The sequence below is a fragment of the Rousettus aegyptiacus genome, unplaced genomic scaffold (genome assembly GCF_014176215.1).
Source record: "Rousettus aegyptiacus isolate mRouAeg1 unplaced genomic scaffold, mRouAeg1.p scaffold_m13_p_10, whole genome shotgun sequence".
Taxonomy (NCBI): Eukaryota; Metazoa; Chordata; class Mammalia; order Chiroptera; family Pteropodidae; genus Rousettus; species Rousettus aegyptiacus.
Window position 1 is genome coordinate 88,164,609 of NW_023416285.1, and position 13,206 is coordinate 88,177,814.

The following is a 13,206-nucleotide window of genomic DNA, read 5'->3' on the forward strand; positions in this document are numbered from 1 at the left end:
CTGGAAACAACATCGTGTATGTAATTAAGGGAGCGCGGGCAATAAACGAAGCTAAGATGGAACAATGACAATTACCATGCAACGATTAAAACTGTAATTTCTGCAGATTCGTATAATAGCCACACATCTTCTCCCCTCTAGAGCTACACAATGAAACATTGGTCAGAGTTCAATTAAATGTTGTATATTAGCTCTAATTTTTCACTATTTATATAAGATTTTTAAAAAACCCGCAAAAGTTCTATAAACAAGAATGGCAAAATAGTCAAATATAAATTGCATGGAATTAAAAATGTAGCTTGTGTTCATTGGTATTAAATATCTTACACTGATGTCGACCACTTTTATTACCTTTGGCTCCAAAACTAAAATTTGCAACCATGAAAACAATGGCATGGGTTTTTAGTTGTCAATCAATCTCCTGGACAGCTCTTTTTATTTTAGTGCATTTGATCTCAGAGTTCAAAGCTATTTAAAAATGTCAATTATTTATATTTATATTTACATTTATATTTATTTTTATATTCATTTTCTCTCCCTCCTCATGCCATATCTCTCTCATTCTTGCCTTGCACCAGAAATCTTGCTGTAGAAAACTATTTTGGGGGTTTTAAAATCCCCCATTAACAATGCATGCTCAGCAGAATGAAGCTTTGTCAGCCATTCCAAGGTCTCTGTATCAATGAGGCTACATATTTAGAGCCTGCCGTCCTTCAAATCTTATCTTCTACAAGCAGGTTTTGTGAAATTGGCTGGACTCTCTCGGATGGTAGGGAAGGAAGTCCAAATCTCAAGGCCACAGCAGTAAAAGTTAAAATTCACATCCACTTTTGACTCCAGGGGCTTTAAACAATCTCTTTGTAATTTTCTTAAATTAGAAATTAGTAATGGATTTCAATGAACAATTATTAGATCTTAAAAGATAGCTAGAAGTTAATTAGATAAAAAAAGGTAACTAGGTCTTTAGTTATTTAACTGGATAATATGTATGCATCACTCAGTCTCATTAAGGGATAATTTGTGTGTCTGGGTCCTTTTAAAATTGGACAAAGGCAAAGTCCTGGCAAACTCATCTAAAAATACTCGCAGAGCAGTCACAGTATTCTGAGTGTGAGCCATGCCTACAATCCTTATAAAAATTATAAAAAAGCATTTATTCAAGAATTACTGTTATTCAAGAAGCAGTAATTAAGCATATTTTTATTTAGTCACAGTCAAAAATCTTGCTTTTTTTTCATACTTGCTACTTTGGTAATGTCTAAAGATACCCTACTATCAATAAATGTATAGTGAATGGTTATATCTTGGGAAGGGCATGAGTTAAAAATGATACTGTTTAAATGTGTGGGTATAGTATAAAAGATTTCTTTAATATTATAAAAAGAATTTAATTTTATTGTCCAACTTGCAAAATGTCCAGAACCCATTAACATACCTATATCTAACACTTTAAAAAGAAAGTTATTGACATTTCTACAAAGAGAAATATATACATAGTAAAAGAATGAAGTTATGTCTTTTTCTCTAAGAATAATACTACCCTTAATAATCTATGTAGTACTTCCTCACCATCAGAATTTTTCCAGCTTTAAAAAGTTACTATTTTTTTTAAAAAAAACATCTTTTTAACTTATATACAGCAAATTTCATACTTTTTGGTATTTAGTTCTCTGCATTTTAACATAGAGCCATGGTCTGCAAATCCATCAATATTCCATTTCTGGAATCAGGTCTTCTTGATGTCTTTCATCAGTGTTTTGTGGTTTTCATAATACAGGTCAGACGTATAGTTTATTAAACATATATGTAAGAATTTACTTTGTCTTACAAATGGTACCATTTTTCTAATTTTGTTTTCTAATTATTTATCATCATTAAATAGAAACACGATTGACTTTATACTGACCTTGTATCCTGATTACTACAACAAATTCATTTACTAGCTCCAGACTTTTTTTTAAATAAATTCCGATATTTTATGTATAGATAATCATACAATCTGCAAATATGAATAGATTTATTTCTTCTGTTACAATTGTATGCTTTTACTTATGTGTCTTGCATTTTTGCGTCGTCTAGGATTTCCAGTATGTTGCCGAACAGGTGTTAAGAGTGGACGTCCTTGCCTGGTTCTCAGACTGAGGGGTAAAGCATTCATTCTTTCATCGCTAGGGATGATGGTAGCTGTTGAGCATCTGCACATGCCATTGATTAGGTCAAAGTTGTTCACAGTTTGCTGAGGTTATTAATCATAACTGTATGTTGAATATTGTCAAATGATTTTCCTGCATCTACTGAGATTAGAATGTACTTTCTTCTTTCGTCTGTCAACATGGTGACTTACACTGATTGCTTTATAAGCATTGAACCAGCCTTGCATTTCCTAGATGACCATGATGTATTATCTTTTTTAATATATTACTAGATTCCACTTGTTAATATGTTGCTGAAGATTTTTTGTCAAAGAAATGTTGGTCTGCGGTTTTCTTATATTTTTGTCTGGTTTTGGGATTATAGTAAAGCTGCTCTTACAGAATAAAGTGACAAAAGTTCACTTCTATTTTCTGGAATAAAAAGTATAAAACTGGTGTTATTTCTTCTCTAAATTTTTGATATAATTTTCTAGTAAAACTATATAGTCTTAGAGTCCTCTTTAATGGAAGATAATCACTTTGAGTCCTATTTCTTCAATAAACATAAAAACATTCAGGTTACCCATTTCTTCTTCAGTGGCTTTTTGGTTGTTTGTGACTTTCAAAGAAGTTGTCCATTTCATATAAATTATTACATTTTTGTGCATAGTTATTTGTAATATTCCCTTATTTCTTCATTTTTTAATATCTGTAGAGTTTTTAGTGTTAGTCCCTATTTCATTCCTGATATTGGTAGTGTGTATCTTCTCTCTGTTTATCTTGGTCAATCCAACTCAAATTTTGTCAGTTTTATTTATCTTTTCAAAAAAACCTAGCTTTTGGTTCCAATAATTTCTTCTATTATTTTTCCATTTTCAATTCTATACCATTATGCTTCATCCTTTTTCTCCATTATTACCTCACATGCTGCTGTGTTTTCTTCTCAAAAGTTTAAATATTTCCCCAATTCTCATTCTATTTGAAAAACAAAATACAAAACTCCCTGTACCCTCACTTGTGAAGAACACACCATGTGATCTTACCTGAAAAATGGCTTTCTCCTTAAGGAGACCACTTTCTTTGTATCTTTCCCAAGGGCTGACATCTTTGCACTGCCCCATAAAACATAAGGTCTAAAATTAAAGTTACCATTCTTCTAAATCCCCACTTTTGCTTCTACACAATGATTTATTCTTCTATGTATAAGAACATTTTGGCTTATTACATCCAACTTATTGCCTTGTGTCATTCATACAAGTCTGCTTTCCATACTCAGTGAAGACTTCAGTCTTGGATTTCAAAGTCTTCTCTAGCTCCAAATCCTATAATGTTATATAATTTTAATATCCCTGTTAAATGAAGGACATAGCCAATAACTTAGTTTTGAAATTCATGCTACATCTTCAGTAAACCTTATTTCAACACCACTTCAAAAATAACACGGTTATAACATTATCTAGAACTATTGTATTAGAAATTGTCGGCTCCAATATTTTTCTATTTGACCACAATTTTTCCTGGAATGTCTAACTTTCTTATGTTCTCACTCCCCCTACTATTTTTTTACCTTCTATAATGATTATATAGAGTTCTTTTTAAGATCTGGCCCTTGTCTCTGAAATTTATTGTGGTCCATCTATATTGGCCATTGACTCAGTATATGAATCATAGGTAATTAGGGAAATGGCTTTGGTTCCTAAGGAGATGGAGAGAAAGTTCATGTCTGAAATGACAGTAGAGTCCTATTACAAGCAATCTCAATTCCCAAGCACAACCCCAGTGTACTCCTGTGACGATCTGTAATGCAAACAATTTCAATGGCATCAGCAAGTTCCTAAGTTCCTGACAGTTCAGAAAATTCAGCCAATTGCGGATTTCATTGTCTTAATCTACTCTGCAGGTGATTAGCCAAACTGGCCAATAAATAGGACTAGTTAGAATCATTTTGTTAGGCAGACTCCAATTTCCGCAGAAACTATACAACTTAGATATATAGAGACACTGATGAAGTGATCAAGGTCAGAGACTAGATGTCTCATTAAAATCAAGCATAAGTTGGCCATGCTCTGGACTCAGGGATACCATGGAGGGTAATACAAGAGGAAATAGTAGGGGAGATTTGAAAAACACAGTAGGCAGCAGGTTCTGCTTTACTTGGATTTAACTATGTTTTCTATATTGATATATTGCATCCCTTCCGAAGGTTGAGAAATGTTTTTTTATCAAAAAGGCATTGAGGTTTATACTTCCATTATTTATCTCTAGGAATAAATAGGGATTACAGTCTGTCCTCTTAAAGTTCTCCGTTTCAATTAATATATAGTTTAATTTATCATGTAGTGATTTCTTACCTAATATATACTGAGCATTGATGATACAAAGATAAAAGAGACTTTTATGTGTTGCAGTGTTCGAAGGGGCTGTCATCAGCACCTGTAAACCCCTATCTTGGTCTGGGTGGTGAGAGATACACCTGTAAGTTCTTATACCAGCAGGAGTGTGGTTTAGTAGAATCCAAGCACAATACAGACAGCCTTCAAAATTCCTCGGCCTCTGTTAAGTGGACCCACTCGTATCTTCTGTTCTTGTATATTAATTACTATACTATGGCATCTTTGCACCAAATTAGAACTTGGAATCCTCTCTACAAAATATCTTTATTCTGATCTAGCATACAATAGTATAATGAAAGTTAAAAAGGAAAAAAAATCTATCAACTACTATACACACACACACACACATATCAACTCTTGCTTCATTATGAGACTAAATTAATTTTACCTAACCAAATCATAATTTTAACATTGAACTTTTCTATTGAGAACAATGCAAGTGGGGAATTAATATTATTCGGTTAATATAGTTAAGAGACCAATATGGATAATTTTTAGATCTGATATATGTGGATTATTGATTTAGTTGTTTTGATCTAAATTAAAAAAAATAGATTATAACTAATATTTCTCTACTTTTGTGCCATTCAATGATCCCCTTCAGCTCTTTACAGCATCGGTGAAAAAGAGCCTATCTTCACCTCTAGCATAGATCTACTCCATGGAAAATAGCCCACTCTAAAACATCAGGCAAAAATAAAGAGATCAAAGTCATTACAAAGTTTAAATTGCACTGAACTTATTTTGCACAACAAAGATTAAAATGAGAAAAAGTTCTTATCATTTGCAGGCAAGCAGCTTGAACTGAAAGACATATCATCAATAGCTATGACTTCATCTTATTCACGAGTCGAAATCATTTGACTTTGAAAAACAACCAGTACACACACACACACACACACACACACACACACACACACACACACAAAGAGTGAAGAACATCACTGTCTCACAATCCAATGGCAGAGAGCCTATGAGTAAGAAACATGCTACTTCCTAGAAGCACTTGGGTGACCATGCCAACTCCAAGTGGTGAGAGCTTAAAGCATATACCGTCAAGGACAGGAAAATGTATAGTCATTCTGTATCTCACACGTCTAGCATAGGTTAGGCAACATGTTTGTGAAATGAAGCAGCGTTCACTTGATTTCTGCCCTGTAATCACCTTCCATGTTTGGTTTCCATGTGTTCACACTATCCAGTATTTACCTGCTTTTGGACCCAGGCTCCATCTCTGGTTCTTGACATTTTGCAACTATGCCCCATTTATACCTTTGGTTTTCTAAATGCTACCCTCACAGTCTTGCTTTTGAATGTCCTATGCTATCCTCCCGCACATCTTCTGCCAAGGTCTAAACATAGCCTGAAACGTTGACCTGAAGTGATTATTCATTGACTTACTGTTAAATGACCGAATACTATATGGAACTAGCCTATGTTGGCACCAAGAGAAAATACTTAGGTATAATGAATTTGAGAAACTTAGAAAGAAACTGCTCTCCAATTTCCTAAATACTTAAATCGATAGAAAATAGGTGTGTTGGTGTTGGGAATTATCCCATTCTTACTAACCAATACCATTGATGTTGAGGCTAAATTCATGTAGTGTTACACTCATGTTTGTTGTTCAGCCTTGTTTATAATATAAGCATTTTATTATTTCAGAACGTCGGCACCGCTTTTGAGCGTAACAATGGCCTGTGTGCAGTCGTCCCTAGCGGACCATTTTGCCTGGCTGCATTCGCATTTGTTCCTGTGCGACATGATGCACTGATACATCTTCTTTCAAACCAGACACGATCTGCTAGTCTACTAAGAATACGATGAGAAACACCCATAACTTATTTAGCAAGTTGCCCATATGTATCCCTAAGAAAGTCATCTTTTCTTCACATAAAACGGAATAAGCCTGTGACTACTTACAAAGCAGGACCATGCTAGAAAAGGCCTATCTAAGACTGTTGGGTAGGGATGGTTTTGTATCAGGGCAGTAGAACAGAGAGATTGAAGTGCATACTTGAAATCAAACAAATTGGGTTCAGATCCCAACTACCCCGCTTAATGGCAGCGGGACCTTGGAGGAGTTACTTATTAACATCTCTGTACCTCAGTTTTCTTCTTTGAAAAAAGTACTGACGAAAATAAGTTATTACTTATGTGACGAGGTTTATGCAAAGATAAATGAGTTATAATATGTACAACAGCCCTTGGTACATAGTCAGTATTAAATAAGTGTTAGCTATCATAACATAGAGTTGTTAAAATATTTTTCACACAAATAATGTGTATAGAAAAAAATCTGTTCTCTACAGATTAACATTTTTTTCTTTGTGAAAGGCTTTCACAGATACATTCTCCAGTTCTTGCCGAGCTAAGTACACATACACCTGTAGTAGCCATACAAAAAGGGACAAGTGCAAATAAGTGTTAATAAGTGTTAACTAAACACCAGCCTCTTTGATTTTTCTCCACACTCGGTCCCCAAACCCATTCATCCTCAGGGTTTCAGCTGTCACTCAGGTTGATGGAACACAAATTTACATCACAAATGTCAACCTCTCTCCAGAGCTCTCTTCTCCTATCTCCATAGCCTGCTGGGCATTGTCACTCAGATGACACGAGTCACTTCTAATTTAGACTGTTCTTTCACCTCAGACTGGACCTCTCAGCTGACCCTCATTCTCTGACAGTGCTACCGGGAGACAGCCACTCTTCAATACTCAAAACTTCAGCTTGGCCTTTGGAATCATTTTCTCCTCCAGTCTCATGTTCAATTAGTCAAGCCCTATTAAATCCTCTCTTCTCTCCATTCTTATTTCTAATCCTAATATCTAATAAAGCAAATTAAATTTAAATTGCCTCCTTACCTTCAATCCTTCCTCATCAGAGTTTGTAAAAAATATGTAAAAGTAAAATATTGTTAACTTGGTATAATTGCAGAAAAGTTAGTGTGAAAATCAATTGTTATTTCAGCCCACTGGTCCAGAAAGAGGAAAATATTTTTTTTTTTTTTTAGGAAAAGAATTGGTTCCTTAAGTGTAGGGAAATTTACTAATGGGTCTTCGTAGTTACAAAACACAAGCTACATCAGGTGTAACCAGAATGTCAAGTTAAATTTATTTAAACAAATATATTTTCTATGGATTTGGTTGAGATACCAAAAAGAGGGATGGGTTGAATTAGTTAAAGAAAGTAGAACCCCGAGACGATTTTAAAAAGCCACGTGCTATGGTCAGAAGCTATGTTTATCTTTGTGTATAGTAATTGTATTTCTTAGGAAGTGATGTCTAATGTTACTTGTTTCCTCCAAAACTTGGGCAAGTAATTTTTTCCCAAAGATCCACCTTATTTTATCTGTGTTAAGGGAAATGATAAAAGAGTAAGTAGCAAAGTAGGAAAATAAAGGCAAATCATAACACAGACAGTGTTGGGAGTTAGCAGCACCACAGAAGGCAGGCACGGATGCTCTGATTCAGCAGTAAATGTGAGACAAGTTCCTTACACCCTAAACACTTTAACAGAAAATGAGTTAAGGGGTCAGCACTCCAGCTACTTGATTTAAATCCTTGGTAAAACTTTGACAGTTGGTGAATAATGAACATGAACCCACTTGGATCACACTAACACATACATGAACAGAAACTCTTAAGATGATATTTATTGTATTAAGAGTTTTCTTAGTAATATGTATTCAATATTATTTTCTAAGCAAACATGTGAAACACAAAAAGATGACTAACCTTTTCCCCACCACGTATTCACATAGTAAATGCTTTAATTTAAAGGTAAAAATGATTCAGATTATGATTCTGAAAAGTTTGAGAGTAGATTTTTTAAGTTAATGATTTATACTTATTTGTATAAGTAACTTATCTTTTGTCCATATTAATAAAGTTTATTGTTTCTAAATAGAAGGCTGCCAAAAATTCTCTGTCATTTCTAAATGCAACATCAAAAAAATGACAAGTAAATAATAGCGTATTAAAAATGCTTCAGTGTCTTTTCAGAATTCGGGCATCGACTGCTAATTTACCTTAAGAATCCAAACGCTCAACTTGAAAATCACAGTCAATGATTTACTTAGTAATCTAGTATTCATTCCTTCCTACCCATCAAACCAATTCATGGGCTCCCTTTAAGAACAAAAACAAAAAACAAAAAGGTGGGGAGGGGGGAGATAAGGGAAGTTTTTGTTTGAATTTGAGGCTAAATTTCTCCTCTATGTTTGGATTGTTTTATTCTTTGCCTCTGTAAACATTCTAGGACAATAGGACAACCAATTGCTTATGCCTACAATTTTGAAAAACGTGATTGCAGTTAATTGGTACCATGCAATGCATAATAATATTGTTTCATCCAACACAGCAAACAAAAGAATATTCAACGAGTGTCACTCAACAGATTGGATCACATCTGGGGGCTTGAATTTTTCTTCTATCATATAAATCTTTATAATGTTTTAACGTGACAAAAAAATTATTATGGCTCAATGACTAAAAGATTGAGATCTGAAACCAAATTATCATAGGTTCTAATCTGGTTGGAATTTAGTAGGTTATTCTACTGTCTGAAGCTCATAATCCTCATGTGAGCAATGGGTAAATTATAGTTCTATGGCAGAGGTTTGCCATGAAGGGTTAATGAGACAATATACGCGGAGGAATAAATGCAGTTCTTTATACATAGTAAGTGCTCAATAATTGGTAGCTGTTATTTTTCTTTACACAACTCCAGAAACTTTCTGAATGCATAACCACCAGCCCTCATTTATGTAGCTGTATTCTCCCAGAAAAGAACACTCTTCACTTTTACTGAGTGATGGGCCCAATGCTTTACAGATAAAGGTGATAAACCCCTCATAATCCAGAGGCTTTCTCAGAAGCCCATGCTAAGCCAGGGGCCAGCTGAGACTAAAATCTCCTCTTTAGATATTCCTAAAGGAAGCATAAAAGTTTTAAAAATATCAGAAGGCAGTGTGGAGGGGAAATTGTAAAAAAAAAAAAAAAAAAATCAGAGGCTTGTAAACTGATGAGGCAGCGGGTATTGTCTGGAGACGCTGATTATAAAATGCCCTCAAATAAGTCTCTCGCCAAAGCTTTTCAGGAATGAGCTTCACGATGGCATCAGGCAGTCTTACAAACACAGCACATCTCTGTGACCCAGCTACACAAAAGCAAATGAACATCTGCTCACTTGCTGACAGAAGGGAACTAAAGCATCCCTGAAATCTTAAAGATAGATGCAGCCATAGGATCCCCAAAGAGCTACACAGTTTCCTAATTTTTGCAAAGCCTTTAAGGTAGAAGCAATGTTTTCACATCATCAATAAAGTATTTTGGGAAACAAATTAATATATGGCACACGCATCTGCTCTGGTTGAAGCCACTGCTGCATTTTAAAGCACTCGAATGAATAATGCTGCTGTCTCAGCTGCAGCTGAATTGCCCTGGAGATGATATACTTGGAAGTTGTAAGTTTTATATTTAGCTACCACACATATTTAATCATCAACTCACACAGTGCACCATTTGGGAATGGACGGCTGAGAAAAACAAGGAAGCTATTTTAAAAGGTTTAACCTATAAGAGCAGATTCCAGCTCTGCCCAACAACCCAATCTCTACTGCGCTGCTAGTAAAGACCTTGACCTAAAGACAGAGATAGTTAGACATAAGAAGATAGTTTAAGATTTTATCACCATCCACTCTGTTTCAAAGTTGGAAAAGATGTGTGAATACTGATAAAGTTTATACAGACACAAAGTTTCCGACACAGTCATTAAAGTTCCTGCAAACACACAGACAGACGGGAATACAGTAAGTTCATCCTTCAACATCCGGTCAATATGATTCAATCTCTTCGAACGTACTTTGGTTCTGTTTTATTCCTTTTGCTGTTATTGAGAAAAGACTGAGAGACATGGGAGAATAAGAAGAGAAGTATAAGAAATAAACCAGAAACTCTAGCAGTTAATGACTCCTGAACATCCACAACAAATTAGGTGCATTATTGGTGTAGGGGCTCTCATTCAGCACACCGAATGAGAACACATAGTGTCTTGTACCCAAGCTTGTCACAAATTTTCTCTTTGCAAACTACAAATCCGATAAGGAGTCAATATCTAAAATGTATAACGAACTAATACAACTCGATAGCAAAAAAATCAAATAAAATGAGCAGAGGACCTAAATAGACATTCTTCCTAAGGAGACATACATACGGATGGCCAACAGGTACATAAAAAGGTGTTCAACATCACTGATCATCAGGAAAATACAAATCAAAAGAAGAATGATATATACTTCACACATGTTAGAAAGACAATTATCAAAAAGACAAGAAATAATGTGTTGGCGAGTATGTGGAGAAAAGAGAATCCTATGTACTGTAAGTGGGAATGTAAACTAGTGCAGGCACTATGGAAAACATCATGGAGGCTTCTCAAAAATCAAAAATAGAACCGCCACGTGATCCAGCAACTCCAATCCTGGGTATATATATTTAGTGGAAATGAAATCACTATCTCAAAGAGATACCTATATTTCATATCTGTAGCATTATTCACAATAGATAGAACATGGAAACAACCCAAATGTCTGCTGATAGATGAATGGATAAAGAAAATGTGGTGTACACATACAAAAGAGTAATTCAGAATTTAAAAAAAGGAAATACTGTCCTTTTCGATGTGGACAGAACTCGAGGGCATTATGCTAAGTGAAATAAGTCAGACAAAGATAAATAATATGATCTTGCTTATTATGAGGAATCTGAAAAAGCCAAACTCATCGAAATGAAGAGTAGAATGGTAGTTGCCAGGGGCTGTGGTATGAGAAAAATGAGAAAAAGTTTGTCAAAGGGCACAAAAATCTAGCTATAAGATGAAAAAGTTCTGGGGATCTAATGTATGGCATGGTGAATATAGCTAATAATACTGAATTAGATATTTGAAAGTTGCTAAGACAATAGATTTCAAATGTTTTTAATGCACACGCTAAAAATTATAATTGTGGGAGGTGATGGATGTGTTAACTAACTTTATTGTGGTAATGATTCCACAATACATACATAAATCAAATCATCCATTATACACCTTAAATGTATACGGTATTATATATCAATTACATCTCAGTAGAGCTGGGGAAAAAAATCTTCCCTTCATGTGGTACTGGGAACATGCCATGAATCCCATCTAATATACCCCAAGTGCCCCATGTAAGTCTTTGTCAAATAAGCAAACCAGCCATTCACAGGAAGACTTAAATATCTCGTGGCTTAAGACAGGGGTCCCCAACCCCCAGAGGCCATGGACTTGTAGCTGGTCTGTGGCCTGTTAGGAACTGGGCCACACAGCAGGAGGTGAGCGGCGGGCCAGCAAGTTGAAGCTTCGCCTGCATTTGCAGCTTCTCTCCAGCACTAGCATCACCACCTCAGCTCCACCTCTGATCATCAGGCATTAGATTCTCATAGGAGCACAGGTCCCTAGTGCCAAAAAGGTTGGGAACCGCTGGCTTAAGATATCCTCCTAAAACACACCTATATTCGACTTTAATAGAGTGCCAAGGCTCAAATGACAGAATTGTGTTTCTGGCCATACAATTCCACTGAAGTCCCATCGCCTAGGTGTCATTTAACTCTCCACTAAGTAATTTTTCTTTTACTTTCTTTGGATCCCCATTTAGTTTACAAAAGCCTGAAAATTCAAAACTACAGTGATTTTATGATTGACTAATTAAGAAAATGTGTCATTCTCTAATCTTATGATTCAATTTTTATAAAAGAGATCCTGCTCATTCTCCCTTCTTTCCTCTTAGCCACTCAAAATCACTGAAGTTAAAATTCAATCCAATCCAAGTCCTATATTTAAGTAAGTGCTAAATCTATCACGTATCAGGTGATTTTGTACTCTCATATCAAAATTATAAAATTGGTTATATCATGCCATTTTAATAGTAGATGACAAAATAATTCTACTTGGGCTAAATTTGTTCACAAATCAGGTTTAGAAAGCAAATTCATTCAGAATAAAATGCTTTAAGATCCCCTTTTTAACTGGAAAAATTTGCTTGGCTGTGTTAAATGTTAAAATGTGCAATACTTTTCCAAGAACCCCTGTAATAATCATTAGAGTGTAATTCCACCATATATAAGTTTTATTAGGCTGCATACATTAGTTTATCTTTTATAGGCTTGCTTTGGCTTTAATTCTCAAAATTATTTTGGAAGATAAAAGCTGTATCAAATAATTTGATTTTAATCATGAAATAAATGACAATTATTCCACTTCAACAGCATTTGGAATTAGTATTTAAATCACACGATCTATTTCCTCATTACCCAACATGATACTGTTCTCTCAAAAGCATGAAAGAAAGTCTGAAAGGGAAATGATCATTAAGAATAAGAAATGAAAAGAAAGGAGGTTGGAATACTAAGAAAAAGAATAAAATGGAGGGGATTCGAGAAGTTAAGAAGAGAATTAGAAGGTCATATTTTACTGATATATCAATATCTTGTAATATATGTCAGTTTTAATACACAAATTCAAAACCTTTTTTTTAAAGTGTTTTTTAGGGTGACTGGTCATCTGAATTCCCTGGGATTGATTGGTCTCAGTGTTTGGAAGTCATGGCAAACCCCTCGGTCCTCAGCCAACTGGGACGGTTAGTCATCCTACTTTTA

General features: G+C 34.9%; 1 protein-coding gene across 1 annotated transcript in view; it reads right to left on the minus strand.

The window, feature by feature from the left end:
* Positions 1–13,206, minus strand: part of MALRD1 (MAM and LDL receptor class A domain containing 1) — a 481,557-nt gene that overhangs the window by 446,503 nt on the left and 21,848 nt on the right. The window contains 2 exon segments of the mRNA XM_036226667.1: positions 3,176–3,244; positions 5,296–5,406. Of these exon segments, the coding sequence (XP_036082560.1) occupies positions 3,176–3,244; positions 5,296–5,406 (180 nt within the window).